The 26,545-nt window shown below is 40.0% G+C and overlaps 1 protein-coding gene across 5 annotated transcripts in view; it reads right to left on the bottom strand.

Annotated features, from left to right (window-relative positions):
• TNRC6B (trinucleotide repeat containing adaptor 6B) overlaps positions 1 to 26,545 on the bottom strand; it is a 214,771-nt gene that overhangs the window by 69,464 nt on the left and 118,762 nt on the right. For all 5 annotated transcript variants that reach the window (XM_027872529.1, XM_027872521.1, XM_027872514.1 and 2 more), the window contains exon 5: positions 5,660 to 5,747. In XM_027872529.1, coding sequence (XP_027728330.1) covers positions 5,660 to 5,747 — 88 coding nt within the window. The remainder of the gene's footprint in view (positions 1 to 5,659; positions 5,748 to 26,545) is intronic.

Genomic DNA, 26,545 nt, shown 5'->3' on the forward strand with positions numbered 1-26,545 from the left:
ATAAGGAAACTGAGGCCAACAGGGTTAAGTCACTTGCCCAGGGTCATGCAGCTAGTAAGTGACTGAGGCTGGATTTGAGCTCAGGTCTTCCTGACCCCGTGCTATATCCACCACTAACACCTAGCTGCCCCTTCAAGAAAATAAAACTCCCATTTCGGCAATATCCAAAAAATATCCATGTCTCATCCAGCACCTTGAGCATTTTTTTCATATGTCACTGAAATTCAATTTTAATTCCTTCCTTTAAGACCTACTTGGTTAAATCTTTTGACCCTTTATCTATTGGGGAATGGCGTTTATTTTTATATGTTTGAATCAGTTCCTTAAATATCTTAGATTTAACATCTCTAACCGAGAAATTTTCTGTAATTCTCCCCACCCCCAATTAACTATTTCGCTTCTAATTTCAACTGAATTTATTTTGGGTAAAACCTTTTCACTTTCATGTTTAGTTAGGAACTCCTCCCTAGTCATAGATTGTGATGTGATATCTACTTCTTTGCTCTTCTAATTTGTTTACGATGTGACCTTTCATATCAGAATCACGTAGTAATTTGGAACTTATCTTGGTATGCGTGGTGAGGTGTCTGCCCACACCTAACTTCTGCCAGACTGGTTTCTAGGTTTTTGCAGCATTTTTTGTCACAGCATGAGACCTTGTCAAAGTAGTTGGGTCTTTGGGTTTATCAAACCTAATGCTACTCTGTATGTTTGCTTCTGCAGATTGTGGGCCTCATCTTACTGTGAGTACTGCGTAACTGCTTGATTTCTTGTCTAATCTCTACCCAGTGCCAAACAGTTTTGCTGATTACTGCTTTACAGTACCATCTGCGACACAGCACTGCTGCAGTCCTTCTCCTCCCCACCTTTCTTCAAGAAATTGCTTGAGACTCTTGACATTTTGCTTCTCCAGATTAACATTACTGTTTTTCCTAGCTCTGTAATGTAATCCTTTGGTACCTTAATTGGTATGCCACAGAATAAGTAAATAAAATGAAGGTGAATTGGCATTTTTATTATACTGGCATGATCCAACCATTAGCAGTTAATATCTCACCACCTTTTCAAGTCTAAATTTATTTAAAGAGTGTTTTGTAGTTATAGTCATATAGTTCCCTTGTGTGTGCCTTGGTAGATAGACTCGAAATATTTTATCCATTCTGTAGTTATTCTGAATCTTTCTCCCCCTGCTAGGTTTTGTTGGTGATAGACAGAAAGGTTAATTATCTATGTGGATTTATTTTATATCTTGCTACTGTGCAGAAGTTATTATTTCATTTAATTCTTAGTTGACTCTCTAGAGTTTTCTAAGTAGATATCAGCTAAAAGTGATACTTTTGTTTCCTCTTCGCTTATGCTTATGAGAAATTTTCTTTTCTCATCTTACTGCTATAGCTAACTTTTGTTAACATACTATCAAATAAAGGCTATGATAACAGACATGGCTATTGGTCTATAGTTGTGTTTGTTTTCTCCCTAGTTTAGGCATCAAAATCATATAAGCATCACAAAAAAAAAACTGATTGGATTCCTTCTTTTCCTAATTTTTGCAAACTATTTATGTAATACTGGTATTAATTATTTCTTGAATGTCTGATAGAATTTGACTGTACATCCATATGGTTTTGCATTTTTCTCCCATGAGAGTTATGGCTAATTTAATTTATTTTTTCTGAGATGGCATTATTAAATTCTTTACTTCTTATTCTGTTCATCTGAGGTTGAAGTCCACGGTGTCTCAAGCCTCTGACCCTGCTGTCACTTTGCCTCATTTCTTTAGGTTCTGCTTTTACCTTTAACCTCTAGAATAGAGGTATCAAACACACCTGCCCCAAACAGATGAAAATGTAGTTGGGAAATATTTAACAAAATAAATAAAAATACAATAAAACATAGATAATGTGACATTTAAAATTAAGTCAATATGTAGCCCTCAGGGGTCCTTGGATCCTGTTTCTATTTGAGCTTGATAACACTTCTCTAGTGTCCTCCTGGAAAGAAATCACTTAACTGTCTCCGGTTATTTCTGTCTACAAAAATCCACAGCTGTCTTTGTCTTTCTAGTTTTCCCTTTTAATAAAAGTCTACCAAAACGGGGCCATTTATTTCATTGCTACAGCTCTGTCTGGTAGTTTTATTTATTTACCTTTCTTACATTTCTCGTTTGGGGTATCGGTAAGTTGAATAACTTGTTTGCAGTTTTCTTCTCTCTCTCTCTCTTTCTCTCAATTCAAATACTTCTCTTTCACTGACTGTCCATCTCGTTCACTGATAATTACACTGGGTTTGCAAGGTCTATCACTTTGGGTTGCATCTTGAGCTTTTCCATTCCTTTCTGTGGCAGGTCAAAACAGGCACAGAAAAGTCTTGTTATTAAAATTCCCTTTCCTTTCCAAACAATTAGTTGTTTATCACTGTAGCTGTGAAATTTAACCACTCTGTATCTTGGAGTCTGGAAGCACAGGTGTTTGCTTCTGTGCCCCCACGGTCTGTGGCCTTGCTGGGGGATGCCTGGTTTTCTGTCTGCAGAAGTCGTGGGCAGGTTCCTTTCATTACTTCTGTCATCGAGGTCCCCCTCCTTTCCTCTGGCAGGCCTAGGACCTTCTTCCCTCTGTGTCCAAGCCTAGAAATTATTGTTTTTCACTCACACAGAGGCCATGTTTTCTTTCAATCTTGTCGCTTCTGGCTCCTCTTCCAAGTCTCCACTTCTCTGTTTGCTGGTGTTCTCAATACGCTCTCTTTTGCTTCTTGGGGGAGGCTGGCCATCATCGATTCAAGGTTTTCTAATTTGCTAAGTAATTCTGCTGTCACTGTCCACCTCTAAATTTTTCTCTTAAGGTTCTGATTTGTCCCTTAAACCATTCTGGAGTATCTCGCAGCAGTGTGAAGCACTGCTGGGAATCTAAAGGATTCTGCGTTTCATCAGGCATTGGTTCAATTCCCTTTGTCTTGCAATATTTATTTAGACACACTTGCAATTATTTAGATATTTTAAGTCTTCTATTATCTGTTTGTGCGGTAGGTTTTAAAGTGAATTTTCTCCTCCTGAGATCTTTGGCGGTTTGAATCTTTTGTCTTTATGTTCTCCTGTACCCACTTTCTGAATGGTCGGTTTGCCTATGCGGCTGAATCTCAAAGTCTCTGCCCCCTTCCACATCAGGGAACCGATTTCTTTCCACTGGCCTCGGTCCTTTCCTTAAGCCCTAATGCAGCCCCACACGCTGGTGCTCTGCCCCAGTTCCCTCTGTCACACGCTTCTTGTGGCCTTAGGGGAAGGTTTTCTGCCACCACCTTGGGGATCCCTGACTTAGGAGCCACCCTAGACTGAATACCTGCCTCCTTCCTTCCAACATGGTCCTGTCCTCCTATACTTCTCTCTTCTCTGCAAGTGGCTAGGCAGAGTTGAGGTCTGGCGCTTGTTGCAGGAGAATGCCAGGGTAAGGGCAGGGGCAATGTGTGCCAGCAGAGAATGCTGAGTGGGTCAGGAACCCTGCCAGAGCATGGAGGGAGGGGCTACTGGATGAGTGCGAGGCCTGATGATTTTTCACTGTTATTTCATCAGGCTGTCAGGCTGTTACCTTGTTGGACTTCTTGGTTTCTCAGCCTGTAAAGACAGTCACAACTGTTCCACCTCTGACACAAAATTCCTCTTCCAGATTATTTTTTAAAATGAATTTATTTTTAGTTTTCAGCATTCACTTCCACAAGATTTTGAGTTCCAAATTTTCTCCCCATCTCACCCCTCGCCCACCCCAAGATGGCATGCATTCTGAATACCCCTTCTCCTAATCTGCCCTCCCTTCTACCTCTCCCCCTCTTCCCTTTCAATTTTCCTGTATGGCAGGATAGATTTCTATACTCCATTTCCTGTATCAGATTATTTTTTAAAGAATTAGTGGGCTTTAGAGAAAACGTCGAGTCCTACTCCTCCTCCTCATTCTCCCATCTTGCTAGTAAGTTCTTCATAATAAATTTTAGTAAAATTTCTCACCAAAAATGGTCAAATAAAGTTTTGGCACATAAGTGGATAAGCTAAACTGAGACGGAAAACTGATCTGTTATTCTTCTCCAATGATGTGTACAAGTGAAGTAATGCGGCATACTCCGTTTACCTTGATGGTATAGCTCACCTCAAATGAATCCCGCCTCTAGAAATTTGTCACCAGCTGCTGCCAAAATTCTTCAGGTGGAAAATAATAAAGGAACTAATGGTCCCTCTTCCAAAGGGGGAAGGAAACTATCCCAAATCAATCCTGCTCCCTCAGAGTGTTTCCAGAACTAGTCAAGGAATAAACAGAAGCCCTAGCAGAAGGAAGGTGAGTCTAAGTGAACAAATTCTAGATGCTAGAGATGGTGGATGCTCATGAGAAAATAGGAACAACTCATCCTTCTAGAGGACTCTAAAACAGGCAAAGCAATTTCCTTATAACCACCCTGTGACAGCAGTGGAAATAATTCTGTTGTTGTTCAGTCGTTTTTCAGTCGTGTTCAACTCTCTGTGACCCCATTTGGGGTTTTCTTGGCAGGGATACTGGAGTGGTTTGCCATTTCCTTCTCCAGCTCATTTTACAGATAAGGAAACTGAGGCAAACAGGGTGAAGTGACTTGCCCAGGATCACACAGCTAGGAAGTGTCTAAGGCTGGATTTGAACTCAGATCTTCCTGACTCTAGCCATTGCCCCACCCGGCTGCCCACTAGAAATACTACTATTGTCCAAATGGAGATCCAAGAGAACTAATCACTGTTACAATGATAGCTGTAAGGATTTGTGTAGTTTTTTCCAAGGTTTACAAAGGTCTTCCGTATATGATCTCATTAACTCCAAGGAGACAGCCAGGTCTGGAGAAGCTTACCAGAACCTATCACACATCACACAAATGACCGCCAACTCTGTCCCCAAGCATCAAGGCTCCAAGTCTCCCCCTCTTTGGACACTCACCTGCTCTTTTTTCTAACATCACTCCTATTTCCTCACTCACGTTTCTCAAAAATAGTCGACATTCACCATCACACCTTAGACATCAGCTTTCCCTCCAAAGCACACTTCAGGATGCTGAAGATCCCTATGACCTCATTCCAAGGTTGGGGTATTGACATCACAAAAGGGGCTTGTCATGGGTAGTGGCAGCCACAAGGCGAGGGCACAGAAGGGACACCTACTTCCCAAATGCAATGCTGGAGTAGGCCTATGTTTCAAAAGGGTTGGGAAAGGGGATGTAGATGGTTTTCTAAATACAGAAATGCTCAGTCTATTTGGGGAAGCCACTAACTTGTTTCTTTTAATACAGTAACTACTCTCTTGGAGAACATGAATTTTGGGCATTAAGATATCTTAAAACTACTTAATGACAAGCAGACAAAATACAAAACCTTAAGAAAAGTAATGCCTCAGAAATGCTTATAGCACTGGAAGTCAAATGCAGAAGGAAAATGGTCGTTATATAGGGTAATTAGTTTGGATCCTCAATGGCCCCACCATTAGATTTGAATCTCAAGTGGCTGGACAATTAAACTGTATGTGGTTTCACAACTTCATGCAAGGGATTTCTCAGTCACAGAACAATGTTACTGCTGAGGAATAATGCTAGTCCAAGAAGCCACATGTAGCTTTACACAGGACTCCCATTAAAAGGTAAAAATCTGACTTGTTTGACATACCTTCTGAGCAGCTTCTTTCTTCTTTTTATCCTCTTTCTTCCTTTTCTTGTCTTCCATTAACTGTTCTTCCCTTTCTTGCTCCTTCTCTCTGTCAAAATAAAACAGTTTTCCCATGAGTAAGCCCCAGAGACACGTCGTCCGTGCTCTCACATCGCTGAGTTCAGGCCAGCCAGTCTAGGGCTGAAAAGGAGACCAACACCTCAAGCACCACTGCGAACAAGCAGAGAAAGGCCTCCTCCTTTCTCTCCTTTTCGGTTCTGCTCTGGATATCCCAGGGAGCTAACATCTGGGGAATAAGAGACACAACATTCTTGTTGCTGCTGCTGTTACAAGCCCTGGCTCCTGTGATTAGTGATTAGTGACAACTATAAGCACTATTTTACCTCGACTAAGATGATAAGACACATAAATGAATCGTTTCATTGTCTTGGGCATATTAATACACTGGCGAGACAAAAATGAGATTTAAAAGTACAGTATGAAAAAAACGCATTAATTTTAAGTTATTTACCCAAAAGAATTAAAAAAAGGTGGTTTGATGTTAACAAATTGCAAATGAAATAAGACCCAATATGAACGTACAAGCAGATCTTTGCAATTCGGATGCTGTTACTTCCAAATTATGTGAAATGCTTGGCATAGTAAATCATTTGTGGTATACTTGGAACTATTATTCTGTCTGTTTTCCAAGTATTGAAAGAAATTCATATCATGTATTTTAATTTAGCACAACAGTAGTTTATTATAATTTTTCTAGGTATATTTCTGAAGTTATGTATCATGTATCATTTGAGAAGATAATTTTTACATCAATGCATGGATGAGTCAAAACTTTCAGCTATTTATTTGCCTTTAAATAGGAATTAAGACCAAGCTTTAGGTTTCAAAGAAAAAAAAGATCTTAAAGATGACTCAGCCTAAATTCTTTACTTTAGGGGCAGAGAAACTGAGGGCAGCAAAGACAGAAGCCAAGTCCAGCATCGCCTAGGCCGTAAATCATGAATATAGGAAGGATTCAACTTGTGGCCGTCTGACTCTGGATTGAGTCCATGCTTACCAAAAAGATACAATGAAGTTTTAAATAGATTTTTATTGGTTTTTTGTTTTTACTTTGTCTAGATTTCACCTTGTATATTGCCCCCCTGACAGAGAACTGTCTTTCCTAACCAGGACTTAAAAAAAAAAAAAGGCAAAGAGGAAGAGAAAACATAATTTTGTAAAACCAATATATTGGGGGGAGGGTGGCAGACACTCTATGCAATATTTCATACTTGTGGGCGTCCCCCCCCTCTGCAGAGGCGTAAGGGGAGGAGATGTCTCCTAGCTCTTCTTCGGGCTCAGCTTTCTTTATAATTTGGCCACATTTAGCTTTAATTGAGTTGTCTCATTACCCTAAATTCTTTCTAGTTACACTGTCACAGTCATTGTGTGAGCTGTCTTCCCGGCTTTGTTTACATCATATGCTGAAGTGTAAGTCTTTCCACCAGAGCATAAGTCATTTTCTTGTACATTAATGTATTACAATTCATTCAGCTATCTTCAATCAATGGGCATCTACTTGTTTCCAGTTCTTTGTTACCACAAAAAAAAGTGCTGCTGTAAATATATTGGTGTATACGGAACCTCACTTTCTATCACTGACCTCCTTGAAGGATATATGCCTAGTAATGCAATCTCAGTATGTATTCAGTTCCTCTGTGGAATTCTAAAGTGTTTTCCAGAATCATCATACAAATTCACAGCTCCACCAACAATGCATAAGTGTGCTTGTCTCACCACAACTCCTCTAGCACTGATTAGCCCATCTTTTGTCATCTCTGCCAACTTACTAGGCATGAAGTGAAGCCTTAGAGTTATCCTGAATTGCCTTTCTCTTATTGCCACTGATGAGGTGGATCCTTTCATATGGTTTTTAATAGTTTACAATTCTTCTTTTGAGAACTATCTGTTCTTTTGACCGTGGATCTACTGGGGAATGGCTTTGGATAAATAGCTTTTACAACAGCAGTCTGACAAGATAATCACCAATACAACATGGAAAGAAAACAAATATGGAATCCAACATATATCCTAACGGTGCTGAGTATTCCTATGTGATTAACAAGATTTGGAATTCAAAGTGGCCAGAGAAATGACTGAATTCAAATCGCCTTTTTCTACACAAGAGGGAACCAGGGCCAAAGAAAGGAGGATAGCTTGTTCCAAGTCACTGAGGCAGCAGATCCAGGCGCAAATGCAGACCAGTCTCTCGAATCTCAATCTGGCTTGTCTGTGTATAGTGTCACACTGCTACTCATTTGGGTGAAAAATGAATCCATGTCCACGACAGGATTTTCTGGGCTTAAGAACAGGCAGCACTGTTAACGAGCACGTTCTCAGGAGGGGATGTCAGAGATCGTCAGTTCACTTCCCCACTTCTCCAGAAGCGGAAGCTGGGCAAGGTAAGTGGCCCGCTCCAAGGAGCACAAGCGGCTGCTTGTTCTCAGCCTGCAAAGTCCTGGCTTAATAACCATTCCACCAGCTGCTCGTGCTCCCTAGTGTTATCCAAAGGCACCACATCATAAAGACCCTTCACCACTAGAAAGAGGCCTCAGATGGGCCATCTAGTCTGGCCCTTTGCTGAAGAATGTCTTACACGACGGATCCTCTCCTGGTCATCTACCAGCGCTTCTTAAGCTGTGGGCCGAGACCCCGTGGGGTCGCATTTAGGAAGTGCTGAAAGGGTCGTGAGTGGAAAAAGTGTAAGAAGGGCTGATCTAGGCCACTTGCTTGAAGACCTTCTTCTCCTAATCCCTGCTGGGATGACTCTTACCATGAGACTTTTCCCTCTCCTATTAAGCCCAAATCTCCTCCTTTAAAACACCCTGATATCCTAGCAGTTTTACACACTAGGGCCAAGAGCAGCAAGTTCCCAAGCCAGCCCCTCAAATATGTGGCAGCTGGTGAGCCACCCTGTGTGGATCTTCTTGTGGCACTCCTCCAGCCCTTGTCAGCTTAACAACGTATGTAACGGTAACAGGCAGATGAAAGTGAGACTGAGAGAAATGATTATTAAATAACAACCTACTGGGGAGATCCCCGACCTTTCCCAAAATTTTACTCTACCAAGAATATTACCATATCTAGATGGGGCTACTGCCCCACTCAGCTATAACTTAATTCTACAAAGCTTCAAATTCTTACAAAGAATTTAATCTAAGGTGAATTCTGGCCCATTGTGTCCCACTCAGGCAGGTTTGGCCCAGGGGTGGGGTGGTAGATCCCTTGTCTACACTGCCTAAGGCTGAAGGGGATTTGGAAGTAAATAACATGATCAAAGTCACATACATCCTTCAGCCCCTCATTAGAATAGATCCACCTCTCATTAAAACAGTCACTCTCATTACTTGTTAACCAATCAGAGTGGATTGCCACCCTCAGGAATGCCCACTGTTCTAAGGGTATATAAGCACTGAGTGGGTTCCATGAGGGGGCTTTGGCATTTGAAAGTGTTACTGACCCCTTTCATTAATTATATGCTGGCATATTACTAAAATGATTAATTACCCAGAAACTATGTCTCTCAAACTTTTTATATGTCAAATATCACTTCCCCAGTCACGGGCATCACGTCTCTCCTTATTTCAGACAAAGACTGAATTAGATTTTTAAAAATTGCCTTTTAATAATACATTCTAGAATTCTGCCAGGAACCAAAGTCAAGCTCGCCGTTGTACAGTTTATAGTCTGTGGACTCAGAGAAAACTTACAGGAGATGGGAGGCCTGCTCGTTCATTTTACAGAGAGGACATTGAGGCTCAGAGAGCCACTTACCTGCCATTTTCCATCTTTACAAACTGTTCCCTTTCTTCCCCTTACATGATTCTGAAAAATCACATGGCTCTCAGGCTCAGCAATCTTAGCCACCAGCCCCTTGAGGCAATCTAAAGCATTAGGTGCTGATTAGACCCTGCTGCCTGCTACCCTGGCACTGCATTTGATGTTCACGGCAATCCTGGGTCAAAGCTTCTAGCCTCAGCAGGAGGACTCAGGGACTCAGCCTTCTCATCTGAAAGGCAGTTACACGGTAGGACTGGCTCTCTGAGATCCCTTACAGTTATTAATCCTCTAAGATTCTACACTCTCTAGGCATAAACACAGAAGGTAAACGTTAAGTTCTCTGAAATGGATCTGACAAATTTTCAGCTCTATTTCCTGGACAGGCTATAGGGTAGATCACAGAACGAAATCCTGCTGGTTAAAATGTACATGTGGTACACTAGGTGGAATAATGGATATAGTGCTGGACTTGGAGTCAGTGAGACTCGAGTTCCAATCCAGCTTTGACACTCACTAACTTGCACGTGACCAAGGGCAAGTTACCCTGTTTCCTCATCTGTAAAATGAGAATATCAACACTATGTCCTATCTCACAGGACTGCTGTGACAGTCAAATGAATCACAGGCACATGCAATTAGGGTTACAAGTGATCTGCAAACCACACAGCACTGTAGAAATGTTACCTATTATCACATAGATAACCTTATTACATATACATTTTATATCACACACACATAATGTATAAAAGAAAGTCCAAAAGTCTTAATGCAGTTTTATACTTTTAATAACTTATGAAAATGGGCTCACTCAAAAAAAAAAGGCAGAGGGTCTGCCCGGGTGCTTCCCCTTGGGGCTGCCAGGTAACAACCCTGAGCACTAGTGGCCTCTCCTCTCGGGCTTGCACTCCCAGCTGAGGAGCCAGGCCCTTCCCCCCTTCTCCCCACTTGTTGCTACTTGCTCCAACATCTTTGTGAAATTGCCTCTTAAAAGTTAAACAAACATCAATGTGCTGCTGTTACAATGGGCAAATATTTCCTGTTTCAATATTTTGTAAACTTTAAGGGCATTAAGACTTTAGAGAACACATTCTTAAACAACAATGGTCCTTTTTTCACTGAGCATTCTTCTTGGTAATAAAGAAGCAAGAGGAAAAAAACCTAAATTCATGCTCCCTCCGACAGATTTATTTCCAAAGCCTTCCAGGAAACAAGTGTGTCTCATCTCCCACCCAGGCTGTCCCAACTTTGAGGATGTGTTCTTGTTGGTTTTTTATCATCTTAGGAAATCAGATCTCCCCTACAGAAAGTGCCAGGTGGCTAGGGTGAACCCTCTACATCACAAACTGTACATGTGGCTGGAAAAGTAAATGATTTTTTCTTCAGTGGATCTCTCTAACCTCTCTACCTGTTCCATGAAGTTTTACTCTGACCCCACAACCCCATGTGAAGGTGACCCTGGCTTCTCAAAGGCTAGGCCAGCAACTGCTGGAAGATGGTAGCAAGCTCCAAAGGCTTTGAGTAGGGGCACACTAGGACCCTGAGACAAGGTCTGACTTTCATCTGCAGACCATTAGCCAAGGTTGGAGGGTGGAGGAAGGAGGTTTACCTAACTTAGCCCCTATTCTGAGACTGTGCCAACTCTCCAAGCCTAGAGATAGGTAAAGTTGTAATGAGCTGTATCCATACGAGTGCATTCACAACAATTAAATCAAGGGTCCTTTAAAAGTATCCTGATGTAAAACCCACCATTTCAGTCAAAGTATTCTTTGATTCTGTCATCAAAGATCATCTCATTTATCTATCACTTTAAGGTGTCTATAGCTTTTCTTTCCTTATGAGGACCTGTGAAGTAAGTAGCACAAGTCTCATTATTTCCATTTCAGAGAGGAAATTGAGGCTATGAGAGAAATAAGTGACTTGTTGTGAATATAAGCAAGTCAACCTGATTCCAAGTCCAACCCCACTTTCTGGGATTCTATGCTGACTCTTATTAATGAAATGATGTAGCTCAACACTGGAAAGGAAAAGTATTACTGTATTGGGGAAGCTAGGCAGGGCAGTGCATAGAGTGCTAGGTCTAGAGTTGGGAAGAAATAAGTTGAAATCTTGCCTCAAATATTTACTGTGTGACCCTGGGCAAGTCACGTAATTTCTGTCTGCTTCAGTTTCCTCAACTGTAAAATGGGGATAATAATAGCAACTACCTCCCAGGTTTCCTGTGATGATCAAATGAAATATTTGTAAAGCACTTACCACAGCTCCTGGCACAGAGTAGAAACCAAATAAATGCTTGTCTCCTTCCTCCTTCCCCCCCCCCCCCCCCCACGTTCTTCTCCTTCTACCCTTGGCCTGTCCATGATAGCACAAGCCTGGAGATGTCTATTAAGTCTATAAGTCAACAACCATTTATTAGATGCCTATTATGTGTCAGCAACTAGGGACACAAATACAAAGATATAAAACAATCCCTACTCTCAAAAAGCTTATACTCTTATAACAAGGGAAAGAATATGGAGCTACAGTATATAAAGAATATACAGAGAATAAATACAAAGGAAGACTCAATAGCTCCAAGGGAGCGAGGCTGGGAAGAAGGGCGACAGTAGCTGGAAAGAGGAAAAGCTTCCTGGAGAAGGCCCAGGTGTTTTACCTGGGTCTTCAAAGAAGACAGGTGGAGATGAGGAAAGAGGGCATTCTGGACGTGGAGGTCAACCAACCCTGGCATGAAGAGGGATTAGGAAAGGCTTCTTAGAAAAGCGGGATTTCAGCTGAGACTTGAAGGAAGCCAAAAAGCCTGGAGGCCGAGCATCTCATGGAAGGAGAAGAGCCCCTGAAAACGTATGGGATCCAGAGTCAGAGCACTGACGTGGGGACCAATATGACGGCCAGAGTTACTGGGCTAGAGAATACTCGGAGAGCAAGGACCCAGCTTCTAAAGGTGGAATGGACAGCAGATATTGCAAGGTTAGTCCTGAATAACCTGCTGGGACTTTAATTAATTTGCATTTGTAAAATATGAGAATATTGGATTACAGGTTCCCAAAGTGGGTCCCAAAGCCCCTGGGGCATGCTGAAACCATCCAAGGGGGCAAAGTAGTTTGAAATGATGCAAATTAAAAAAAAAAACAAAAACCCAAAACATTAAAAGGTTAAAGAAAGTAGATTTCCAGGGGGGGCGCTGAGTAATTTTTTTTTTAAAGGGGAGGGTAGGCCAGATAAGTTTGGGAACCTCTGGACTAGATGATTTCATAATATCTTAAGATTTAAAGCTCAAAGGGAAACTTATGAGAATTGGGAATAAAACTAAATTCTGGACTAACGTAACAAATAAGGCCACTTAAATAATGAATAGTGCTATACATACTTGTTTTGGGTAAAAATGACAAAAGCAGTATACTGACTAAAGAATGAAACAAGGTGCTGAAAGTACCCAATTAGAATATTTAAAATTAGTGTGCACAAAACAGAAAGCACACTGGGATATGCATCCATTTAAGCAGGGAAATTAAACTGCAGAGTATTCAAAAGACCTATTTTAGATCTGGTGTTGCTTAACACATTTATTCCTTTTGTGGATCTGAATGAGGGAATTAAATAAGATGCTAACATACTTTGCAAATGATATAAAATTAGTAAGCAATACAAAATGCCACTGGGGCAGAGAAGCCAATCAAAGATTCGAGTAGCACAAAATGTAGGCAAGTAAAAATGATCCTACTTAAGTTATCAAATGGAGGCAAAAAGCATCTAGTAGGGGCAGCTAGGTGGCACAGTGGATACAGCACCGGCCCTGAAGTCAGGAGGACCTGAGTTCAAATCTGATCTCAGACCAAACACTTGACACTTACTAGCTGTGTGACACTGGGCAAGTCACTTAACCCCAATTGCCTAAAAAAAAAAAAAAAAGCATCTAGTAACAGAAATACAGGATAAAAATTCAGACAGATTAGGAGAGGAAAATCTGGAAGGCAATAAACCAGTTGATTCAGGAGATAACAGTCCCGCAGATAAAAGCACCAAATTAATTACACCAAGTTTTTTTTTTTCTCTGTAGTAAACAGTCCACCCATTAGACTACTAATCAACATTCTTCACAGTCACACTCAACTAGTTACAGACAAGCAATTATCTGAAAAAATAAAGTGATGAGACTACTACATAGCCAGTTTTTTCTACATCCTCTTGAACAGCGTCCCTGCCTCCTCAAAGAACTAGATCTTGAAAAATGTAAAAGCTATTTCCCTATTAAGCTTGACTTTTAGAAACCACAAATCTGCATTATAACAGGAAAATAGTTATGAACCTTTTCCCAGTTTGTCCTCAAGGGATATGTCTCCTGGTTTGCTTCATTAGTCTATTTCCTAAGTAAGCAGTACTACAAAGTTCTGACTTGACACAGGCAGTGAGCCCCAATCCACCAATCTGGGCCATCCAGATGCGCATGCTCCTTCCAATGATGCCTGTTATAACCCATCCCCATGCCAACATTATGTCCTGTAATAAATCTGCTACAGGGAGTCTTACAGATTTTAACATATAGATTTATTTTTTCATAAATGTTCCAGTAAGAGATTGTTGTTACAAGGGCGCTTATCTTTTATGAAGCAAATTAAAGAATCATTTCTCATAGAAACACATTAAAAATGTCTCTTTTGCTTCTAGGTTAATGACACTTCTCTGACTCTAAAAGCACTTTCCAGACATACTCCCACCTTCCTTAGATGAAGGATAATAGGGCTTTGTTAAGGAAAATAATTAAGGGTAGACACTAAACTTTCTGGGATGGTTTCAGAGAAAACTTGGAAGACTTATATGAATTGGTACAGAATAGAGAGAACAAAACCAGGAGTAAAATTTACATAGTAACAATATTGTAAAGACAGACAGACTCTGAAAGACTTCTTAAGAAATCTGATTCACACAACGATGAACCACAATTCCAGAGGATCCACTAATAATAATAACAATGATAACACACATTCAGATAGCTACATAAAGTACTTCATGGTTTGCAAGGGACTTTACAAATATCTTTCATCCTTTAAAACAACTCTGAGAGGTAAGTGCTATTACCCCATTTTACAGATGAAGAAACTGAAGCTGACAGAGTAAGTGACTTGTCCAGGGTCACCCAGTTAGTAAAGGGTATGAGACCAAATTTTAATTCAGATCTTCTTGACTCCAGGTCCAATGCTCCATCCAATGTTCCACATGATACTCAGCTCTAAGTAAGAGGTGATAAGCTCAAGGTAAAGACTGAGAGATGTGTGTGTGTTGTGTGTGTGTGTGTTGTGTGTGTGTGTGGGGGGGGGGTCAACACAGGAACCTGTTTTGCTTGACCGTGCTTATCTGTAATAAGGATTTAATTTTTTTCTCTCTCTCTCTCTCTATTCCAAAAGGGGAAAGGGGGAGAAGACGAGTGGTGAGATGAAAGGGAAAGAAAACACATGTTAACTGAAAAAATTAATTTTAAAAAATGATATTCCTTTTCCCATCCCCTTAAGTGATTAGACTATTGACTTATCTAAAGACAGTCTCATTCTCCTACAGGATGGCACCGCGACACACCCTACTCCATTCATAAAAGATTGAGATACTGACATTCCATCAGTGCTACAGTACCTAAGATCTAGAATTACTGTTTTAAGTAAGCAGAAGATGCTATTAAAACATGAATTCTATGCTTCACAAACTACACAGACTACCTCTTTGGTTTGTGTAATACCAGAAACTTGATAACCATGCATAAACCAATGGAAATTAATGCTAATTGGCCATCCCCTGAGAAATGGTTAGACAAATAAGCCAATTTCAAAGTGAAGTAGTCCCTTCAGCAAGGACTGTCTATCCCTGCAACCACTCAACACCAACTTGTGTATTAACTAAAATTTATTTCAAAATTGCCATAGAAAAGTTATCTTCTCAGTGCTGAAAGCAAATTTGTTAGGTGATCTTAAGGTATCATTTACAAAATAAAAATATAGGCAGGCAAACTGGATTATCCTAATCTTTATCTCACAGGGCAGCATGGACTATAGTTCTCCAACACTTGCTGACCATATGATTTCAATTACATCTCAGTGCCCCAAGAAACTCAGCAAGACTATAGACTACAATAGACCTGTCTGCATTAGTGAGTGTCTTCACCTGGAGCTCTGAACTTAATGAAATTTACATATTGAGTACAAAACAAAGACCCCATCCAGAGAGTAAACCAAAGATGATGAAATCAGGAATGCACTGCAATCCAAAATGTGGGTTTTTACATTAAATTACCAGGTTCCCTTTTCAACAAGTTAATTCAAACTCTATCACCATAGACATTAAATTAAAAAAAAAGTAGATAATTTTGGTCTGCAAAAATCTGATGGGAAAGAATATTTTGGATTAATTAATATTTTGGATTAAAAATAATGGAAAACTAAATAACTTAATCTCAAACAAATCCCAACTTAATCCCTAAATAATTCAGACCCAAAGAAGTGGATTAAAGATCAAATTACCCAAACAACCAATAATTTCATTAAAAATAATTACAATTATGAAACAATAGACCAAAATTTTGAATTGCAGTCAAAGAAATACTTAAGGGAAAATTTATATCTTCAAATGTTTTCATCGACAAAAGAGAGGAAGTGCAAATCAATGAAGTGGGCATGCAACTTAAAAATCAATACATTAAAATCCCCTCAAAATGGAAACCCTGAAAATCAAAGGAGAGATGAACAAAAACATCACTAAGCCAATAAATAAAAGAATGGTTTGGGTGGAAAAACCCCCAATAAAATAGATAAGCCACTGGCTGATTTGACAGAAAGAAAATCAAATTACCAGTATAAAAATAATGAAGAAAGTAAACCGACAACTTATGAAAAAGAAATGAAAGCAATCAGTAGGAACTATTTTGCCCAACTATATGCCTAAAAGAAAAACAATCTAAATGAAATGCATGAATAATTATAATACAAACTGCCCAGATTAAGAGAACAGGAAATAAAATACTCTGACTCTATTTTAAAAAAAAGAAATCAAACAAGCCATAAATGAACTCCCAAAGGAAAAAATCCAAGGACCAGATGGATTTACAACTGAATTCTACCAAACATTTAAAGAACAATTAATTTTAGTACTACATAAACTGTTTGAAAAAATAGGAAGAAAGGAATCCTACCAAATTTCTTCTATAACACAAATATGGTTTTGATCTCTAAAGTAAGGAGAGTCAAAATAGAGAAAACCATAGACCAATTGCCTTAAAATACTGACACGAAAACTTTTAAGCAGAACATTAGCAAGGAGACTACAACAATATCACAAAGATCATACTCTATGAACAAACTGGATTTATACCCTGAATGCAGGGCTGGTTCCATATTAAGAAAACCATAATTATATATAAGGATAATTAGCCACACAAAACTATAATTATATGTGGATGATTAACCATACCAATTACAAAAACAACAAAAATAATATTATTTTAACAGATTAGAAAAAATTTTGGACAAAATAAAATACCCATTTCTGTTAAAAACAAAAGTAAAACACTAGAAAGCATGGAAATAGAGCTTTCCTTAAAATGACAAGTAGTATCTATCCAAAATCAACCATAAGCATTACCTGTAAAGACTTTCCAGTATGATCAGGGGTAAAGCAACGTTACCCATTATCACCATTATTATTCAATACCATGCTAGAAATGCTAGCTATAGCAATAATAATAAACAAAAAAAGAAATTGAAGGAATAAGCACAGGCAATGAAGAAACAAAATGATCACTTTTTGCAGGTGATATAACTTCTCTAGAGAACCCTAGAGAGTCAACTAGAAAACTAATCTAGACAGTTAACAACTTCAGCAAAGCTGCAAGATATATAAAATAAATCCAGACAAATGATCAGCATTGCTGTATGTTACCAATAGAACCCAGCATGAATGGAGAGAAAGAGAAATTCCCCTTAAAATAACTACAGACAGTATAAAATACTTGGGAGTCTACCTGTCAGGACACATACACAAACTATATGAACCCAAATACAAACACTCTTCACACAGATACAGATCCAAATAAGTGGGAAAATATTAGTTGCCCATGGGTAGGCCGAGCCAATAATATAAAAACGCAATATTACATAAATTAATTTACTTATTCAATGCCACAACAACCAAACTACCAAAGAAATCCCTTTACAGAGCTAGAAAAATTAATGACAAAATTCATCTGAAGGAACAATAGGTCAAGAACATCAAGAGAATTGTTTAAAAAAAAAAGGCAAAGGAAAGAGACTAGCAGTACAAGATCTCAAATTCTATTACAAAGTGGTAATCATCAAAACAATTTGGTACTGGATGAGAACTATAATGGTAGATTAAAGGAAAAGATTACACAATACATAGAAGCAAATGAGCACAGTATGACAGGGTTTGATAAACTCAAAAAGCTTCCAGCTATTGAGGCAAGAACTCACAATTTGATAAAAACTACTAGGAAAACTGGAAAGCAGTCTGTCGGAAAGTAGGCATAGATCAACATCTCACATCATATACCAAGATAAGTTTAAAATGGGTACGTGATTTAGACAAAAAGGGTGACATCAGAAGCAAATTAGTGGAACATGGAAGAAATTACCTGTCAGATCTATGGACTGAAGAAGAGTTATGACCAAGCAACAGATAGTGAGGTTCATGGGAAGTAAAATGGACAGTTTTGATTACATAAAATTAAAAAGTTTTTGCACAAACAAAAGCAATGCAGCCAAAATTGGAGGGAAAAAAGTAGGTAAATTAGGGGAAAATTTTGCAGCAAGTTTCTCTGATAGAAGTCTCATTTCTCAAAAATATAGGGAACTGAACCAAACTTATAAGAATAAGAGTCATTCTCCAATTGATAAATGGCCAACAGTTATATATATAGATAGGCAGTTTTCAGAGAAAGAAATCAAAACTAACAACAGTCATATGTAAAAAAACAAAAAACAAACCTCAATATCATTAATAATTAGAGAAATGAAAATTAAAAGCAGCTCTGAGGTACCACCTTATAACCATCAGATTGGCCAACATGAAGAAAAGGAAAATGACAAATGCGGGTGGGGATGTGGGGAAAATAGGGACACTAATTGCTGTTGGTGGAGTTGTGAGCTGGTCTAACCATTCTGGAGAATACTTTTGGAACTATGCCCCAAAAGCCATTAAACTGTACCTGCTCTTGGATCTCAGCAATACTGCTACTAGGTCTATACCCCAAATAGATCAAAGAAGAAGAAAAGGATTCATATATACAAAAATATTTGTAGCAGCTCTTTTTGTGATGGTAAAAAAAATGGTAAGTAAGGTGATTCCCATTAGATGGGGAATGGTGAACAAACTGGGTTATATGAACATGAGCTATAAGAAATGATGAAGAGGGGCAGCTAGGTGGTGCAGTGGATAGATCTCCAGCCTTGGAGTCAGGAGGACCCGAGTTCAAATCTGGCCTCAGACATATAACCCTTACTAGCTGTGTGACCCTGGGCAAGTCACTTAACCCCGACTGCCTCACCAAAAAGAAAGAAAAAAAAAAAAAGAAATGATGAAGGTAAGGGGCAGCTAGGTGGCACAGTGGATAGAGCACCGGCCCTAGAGTCAGGAGGACCTGAATTCAAATCTGGTCTCAGACGAGACACTTGACCCTTACTAGTTGTGTGACTGTGGGCAAGTCACTACCCAATCTGCCTTGCTAAATAAACAAATAAATAAACAAAAATAAAAGAAATGATGAAGGTGAGGGTTTCAAAAAATCTGGGAAGATCTGATGCAGAGGGAAGGGAGTAGAACCAGGAGAACACTGTAAATAGTAACAAAAATATTGTAACAATAATCAACTGTAAAAGACTTGGCAACTAATCAATACGATGACCAACTACAATTCCAGAGAACTAATGATGAAACATGATACCCACCTCTAGACAGAAAACAAGCACAGCTTCTTTTCTTTTTCTTTTTTTGAGGGGAGGGGAGCATAGCTAATGAGGGAATTTGTTCTGTAGGACTACGTATATTTGTAATGACTTTTGTTTTTCTTGACTTCTCAAATGGGTAGGGAAGAGAGAATTCAAAACTGAAAATGAAAGAAAAATTGAATTAAAAATATTTTGTAATCTTCTAAGTTATTCTACTACTGCATCTTCCTTTTAAAATGGTATTTAGAAAGGGTATCAACTATAGCTTGATAAGACTTTCTCAATGTATAGATCAATTTTGCTGATTTCTTCTTTTTTTCCTCTTCAAACATATGTAACATGGGATAGCTGTCTTAGAAAGGAAAAAAAAGGGATACTGGGGAAATCTGAGTGATGTTAAAAAAAAATCATAAAAACTGATAAAAAAAAATCATGAGAGAACCCCCTCCCATTCCTTTGCAGGGGTCGGGGGTAATATATAGAAGAACACTGACTATAGTCACTTTTTAAAAGTTTATTGATCAGTTTTTACTTCTCCCCCCTCTTCCTAGTTTCCTTTTTTTTTTTTTTATTTTGTTATACAGGATAAGAGGGAGGCCCTGAGAGAGGAAGGACAAGAGGGGAAAAGGAGGCTACACAAAATAAGAGATCCACATAAATTTATTCGTTAAAAACCCTACCACCTCTCCAGCCTCACTTCATGGTCATCCTCCCTTATGCTCCGGCATTCCTGAGCTCACATGCCATTTCCTATGAACTTCTGGTATTGCCTGACATGAATGCTTTCATCTCTTCCATCCCACGATTCAGGCAGATGCCACCTTCCTCCATGGAATTTTCCTAGATTTTACCCTCTCCTAGCCATATATCCATGCTTTCTCTACTTGGGCTCCCTTCACTTCACTACAATTTTCCTGCCCTCCTGGGCCCCTAGTTCTTCTGAAGAGCAGGGATCATTTTTAAACTTCCACCCTCAGCACCTGGGTCAATTTGGACTAAGAGGACTAGGAAGTCCAGTCTGTTATGGTGACACTAGGTGTTACTTTGTGGGAGAATGTTGCAGCAACACTTGCTCTGACTTACTTTTCAAAACATATACAGTCATGGATCAATTCAATTCAACCAAAATTCACAGTAAACATTAATGCCATAGAGTAGAAAGAGAAACCTGATGTGGAATAAGGATGCAATTTTAAGTCCCAGCTCTAACAGTCCAAAGTTGTGGGACCTTATCACCCAAATCACATAACCTCTTCTCAGCCTCCGTTTCCTCAGCTGTTATATGAGGTTAACAATACTTGTACTGAACTCCTTCAATGGCTGTTTTTGGGAAAAGAGTTTGTAAACCTCCAAGTATTACTTCAATGAGAGCAATCATAATTAGAATCTATTAAGTATTTGACTATATGCAGGAGCCCCAGAGGGAAATAATATTTAGATAATCCACAGACCTTGTTTGCCCTTAGAGCTTACAGTCTAATAGAAAAGCTATATAGTTAGACTTGTCCAGCTGGACCCAGAGGACAGAATCAGAACACTCAGGTGAAAGGCATAAAGAGAAAGCTCTTCTGCTGAATGTAAGGACAAACTTCCTAATATTAGGTGGCACGGGCTACTCTGACATAAGATGCAAGTCTGAGCCCTTCATTTTAGAGAGGAGAAAACCATGGGCCAGAGCAGTGGGATCTCCAGCACTAAAAGTTCTCCAATGGAGACCAGATGACTGTTGGGCAGTAAGGACGTTCTACTTGAGATCTGGGATTCTGTGAGGAATTCTGTGCAGTAACCAGTTGGTTCAGAATCCAAATCCTTTAAAAGCTTAAGTGATCAAAATGTTTTTTCTACAGTCTGCTTTGACGAGAGAGGAAGGACAAATAGGCAAGATGATAGCCACATCTAAGGAGGTGAGAGGCACTTCCCCTTCCAGATGAGGGAATCAGGACTAGATGATCTCGCAGGATTCCCTCTCTGAAGGTCTATGATTTTGTGACTGTGAGCCCTGAACTGAAAACAATTCATATTCTCCTCCCACATCACCTCTGGAGGAAGGAATAAATACCAAGGGGAGAAATTAAAACAAGGGAGGCTGGACTTGGAGGCCACCCTTCATAACTCCAGTTAGAGGTTCCTAGGAAAAGAAGAATTCAAGAAGAGAAATCTTTGCACAATCATTATAGATGTGGCTTTCTGGGAAAGAGTGGGAAGAAAAGCCATAGTACATACCTTTTGGGAGCTAAGATGATTTGTGGTAAAAGAAGAGAAGAGAAACTACTTTAAAAACGTATCAAACACATCAGAACTAAATCCATTCAAATATTACTCCAAAGCTCAATTAAGGTATAGAGGTGACTGTTTATTTCTAATTTTTTTATTCTTATCATTTATAATTTATTTGTTTATAATTTTATATATAAATATAATTTTAGTATTAATTTATTCTTTAATGTTTATTATATTAAATATTACCCATTTATATAATTTATATTTAAAAATATTTATTTATGAATAATAGTATTATTTAATATTTATTTTTAAATTGGTACCTTGCTTTTATATCATATTTTCAAATATATTGTTCTTCCTTCTTCTGCCAAGTATGCCTTTCCTTGCAATAATGATTTTAAGTTAAATTTTTTTCAGTTAATCATAACCTGCCTTTTCTCTCTCTCACCCCTCCCTACCCCCCTCTCCCAAATAAATGAAAATTAAAAAACAAAGCCCTTGTAAAAAAAGATGTATAGTCAAGCAAAGCCGATTCCTGCGTTGGTCATGCCCCAAATAATCAACTGTATCATCTGCCTTCTCTGCTTTTACTCATGTGCTGCAAAAGAAAGGTGGAGGAAGAAGTCGTGTCCTACAAATTTATATGATGTAACCTCAACCAAGATCCTACAGCAACAAGGCAAACCTCTCACTCCTCCCATGCCACTCTCCACAACAGAAACCTACTCTCTCAACTGACGAGCAGCCCTTACATCTGGCTGAGAAAACAGACTATTTCTCTGGCCTCTATCTCTCAAAGCCCCTTGACCTTATTCCCATTTTCTCCTTTCCTTCTCCCCTTCTCAACTTCTTACTCTTTCCTGATCCACCAGATCCTTTTCCGATGACTACAATGCACAGCAAGTCTCTCCCATCCTTAAAAACCCTCACTAGATCCAATCATACAAACAAGTTACTATCCCATTACCTGCTCCCTTTCAAATCCAAATTCCTAAAAAACACCTTGTCTCCATTCATTGCCTCTACTTTCTCTCCTCCCACTCAACCACCTTGGGAACTTTGGCTTCCAATGTCGGCACTCAACTGACAGAGCTCTCTCCAAAGTGAACCAGTGACACTGAAGGCCTTTTCTCATTCTGCATTCTTCTGGAGCCCTCCAAAGCATCCTTCCTCAAGACTTGCTCCGTTCTCAGTCCTCCTCTCTAACAATTCCTTCTCACAGTCTACTTTGATCATCTAAGTTATGCCTACTAACTGTGGGTGTGCCTACTATCAAGTCTATGCCCTGGACCCTTCCGTTCCTCTTATCTAATTTCAAATACAGCAAGCTTACGACTAGTCCAGGGATTCTTAATCTTTTTCAAGAGTCATGGATCTCTTTGGCAGCTTGGTGAAGATTACTCAACCCTTTCTCAGAATACTGGTTGGTGACATTCAAAATTGAAAGACGTGCTAAATTTTAGTTAGAGGAAAGTAAAATAAAGTCATTTTCCCCTCCATCCAAGTCCACAGATGCCAGGTTAGGAGCTTTGCACCAGACTGTGCTCCCTCTTTTTCTGACAGACTCCTTCCCTAATTATTGGTCCTTCTGTATATTCCTAACAAAATTAAGCAAAAAGAGACAGACCATTCCATTCAAAATAATGACAAAATGTATAAACTGGCTTGGGAGTCCACGCAGGGAAACTTGCTACTAGACGCTCTTGCAGTACAGGTGTGGGAGTGGGAAAGCCCATGGGGGAATGACCCCAGTGTACTGATTAACCAGGGGAAGCACAAGAGGGGCTCAGGATTCAAGGAGAGAAGGCAGTGAATGAGGAGCGGGCCTAGTTAATTAAAGGAACAAAGCTGCGACGGGAGCAAAATGCCAGCGCCAGCTACTGTGGTCACACTCAGATCATTTAACACTAGCACATAGAGAGCACAGTAAGGTTTGCAAAGCACTCTCCTAAACATTCTCTCAGTTGGTCCTTTCAACAACTCTGGCAAGTAGGTCTGGTTAGTTTACCCATTGTACAGATGGGAACACTGAAGCAGAGAGAGGCGAGTGCCTTGCCCAGGTTACCCAGCTCTAAGTGTCTAAGGCTGGACTTGGGCTCAGGTTCTTCCTGGCTCCAGGCCCAGAGCCAGGGCTGCGCTCCGTGGCCCCAACACTGTCTCCTCCTCTCACTGCATTTGTTTTACAGTTGAATCTGGTCACAAGTCAAGTTGTGCCTATTAGGTGTGTGCTTTCCTCCATTTCTTTCTTTTGTATTGACTTCCATCGCTCCCCCTCTTATAGGTCAGCACTGGGCAGCACCTGGGAGGAACTCTGTTTTCAGGACAATCTGACACTGCCTGGCCTGTTCCCACAGGCCCCCACACCCCACAGTCAATCTCACCTAGCCCAAGTATCTGGGTTTACTGGAATGTTCAAACTTTACTATTTACCTGTCCTCCTCTCTTCAGACCTTCTGCCTTTCAGTTAAGTTAGTCATACAAATCCTCCTTTTCCAGTTCCCCTCCAATATTATTTTAATTCTCTTTTTGCACCTATTTCAAAAACATTTTGCCTCTGCTTCGTCCGTTATTTCTTCTCTCTTCTGCTCTGAGTTTTCTTTTCTGATTTTGCCTACATTTCCTTTTTTGTTCCTTCTTTATTCTTTTGTTATCCCTCATAAGGATAAAGCTACTGAAATACCGGTTAGCCCTCCTGTAGATATCATTCCATCCTACCTCTCCTCTGCTACTGTGCCTTGCTTGTAGGAATATCAGTTCATGAAGGAAATGGTGATGTGTGGAAGCAGTGCTGTGTGATGGAAACCACTACGTATTTCAAATTCACGAGGCCCACAATTAGGCTTCACTCCTAAGATCATGTTTTCCTATCTTCTATGTTGTTCCTGGAACACAGGACATATTATCTGTGCTGAAATGCTATCTGATGTTGGAGCCCTAGATAGTATTTCTCCTGGGGGGGATGCTATCCAGGCCAGCACAATTCATTTTTAGAGAAGATAAGTCTATGATTGTACAAATTCTCCCCCAAGAAACTAATGGTTAGGAGGATCCAGTCTCTTACTTCAGACACGTTTCTTCTGTTAACAGTAAAGTTTGTTAGTGCCGCCTTTTCCTTTCCCTTCCAGGCTGAGAACACCCCTTTCTACTCCCATCCTTACCTGTCTCTATCCTCCATCACTTTTATGGCAGTCTTTTACAGCAACATCTTCTCCTCCCCTTCAGAGACCAAAGGAATGGTTATTATCCTTCCTTCTCGAAGAGGGCGAAAACTGATGTCCCTACATTGGAGTCAAGGTCCAGTGAGTCTGACTATGGCTGACCAGACCAATACGCGCTCGGAAGGCTGCATCACAGGCTGGGCACAAATAGTCCACATGAACATCTGGAGGAGAGATGTCTCTAAATTTGTGCATCTCGCTCATTTTGAGACACCGCAATTCTGCTTCGCTCTCAGAGAACAATGCCTTCTTTGATGCTGGGCGGTCCTTTGCCAGCGCCTGTCTCCCATGTCTCACAACTGATTTTACAGTTCTTCAGAGAGACCTTGACAGTGTCCTCCTATCACTTCTTCTGACCTCTGTGGGAGCACCTGTCTTGTGTGAGTTCTCCTTAAAACCGTCTTTTAGGCAAATGTAAATGGCATTTGAACAACACAGCAGCCCCAAGGCAAGGTGACTACCAGAAAACTGAATGTCAACAGATTAGAGTGCTTCTCCCAGCGAGAGAGGGAATAATTCGTTGCTAGCTTGGAGGGAAAGCGGAGCTAATACACAGTTGGCAACAGGGGAGCAGAAAAGGAATAGGCAGCTTTGAGAGATTTGGTGTACGGCACTGCATTTACCCCTCTGGGTCAGAACACTCACAAACTTCAAGACCGGTCTGACAGAAATGATGGGGAAACTCAGAAGCTGCTAAACAAAAAAACGAGAACACAGGATTTACCAGCAGGATAGTTCAACCATCTCTAAGAAGGCAGCATTTAACTACATCGGAAGTAAAGTGAAAGCAAAGCTTAGAGAAATGCAAGATTCTTGGCTCAGTAAGAAAACAGATGAAATTCAGTTTTACACTGATATCCAAAGTACTTTTATGATGTCCTCAAAACTATTTATAGGCCAAAAACCTATGGTGCATCTCAACTACTCAGGGCTGATGGGGAGCTACACTGATTAGTGACAGGGATAAGGTCCTGGAAGAATGGGCTGAATACTTCTATAGTGTCCTTAACAGATCCTCATCCATCAATCGAAGCTGAAGCCATTGACTGGACGCCTCAGGTTGTAGGCAGTCTCTCTCTAGCTGAATTTCCAGTTGAAGAAGAGGTTCTGAATACCTTAAGACCCTTCTCCTGTGGCAAAGCCCCTGGGGCCGAGTCTATTCCAGCTGAGATTAACAAGGCCATGGGTTCATTCATCTATGAATAAAATACCACAAAACAAGGAAAGTGAATCAATACTTCATGAGACAGAGGACCCTGGGAAGGGAGAGGTTCCTGAGAGGTTTAAAAGAGAAATGAGAATTATGAGACTGGAATTTATGACCACACACAACAAAAATAATGAGGGGAACAGAAAAACCTGAATCTGTAATGGTCAGCCTCACCAAAGGGAAAAACAGAGAGCAACAGATTGGGAATGCAGATACATAGAAGGGAAAGTCAACCTAGAAGCAAGCAAAAACCAGTAACATGACAAGAAAACATGTTTGTTATGTGGCACAACACACGGATCTTAGAGGCAGGATGAGAGGGGCAACCTCAGGATCAGAGGCCTCCCGGAAGAACATGACAGGGCAAGCACATCAACAAAAACCCAACAAAAACACCTTAAAATCATAATGAAGGAAATAATAGAAGAGAATGCCCAGAACTTCTGAACTTAGAAAATGAAATTCCAATGGAAAG

Source organism: Vombatus ursinus, unplaced genomic scaffold, assembly GCF_900497805.2.
Source record: "Vombatus ursinus unplaced genomic scaffold, bare-nosed wombat genome assembly UNPS02003292.1, whole genome shotgun sequence".
Classification (NCBI taxonomy): Eukaryota; Metazoa; Chordata; class Mammalia; order Diprotodontia; family Vombatidae; genus Vombatus; species Vombatus ursinus.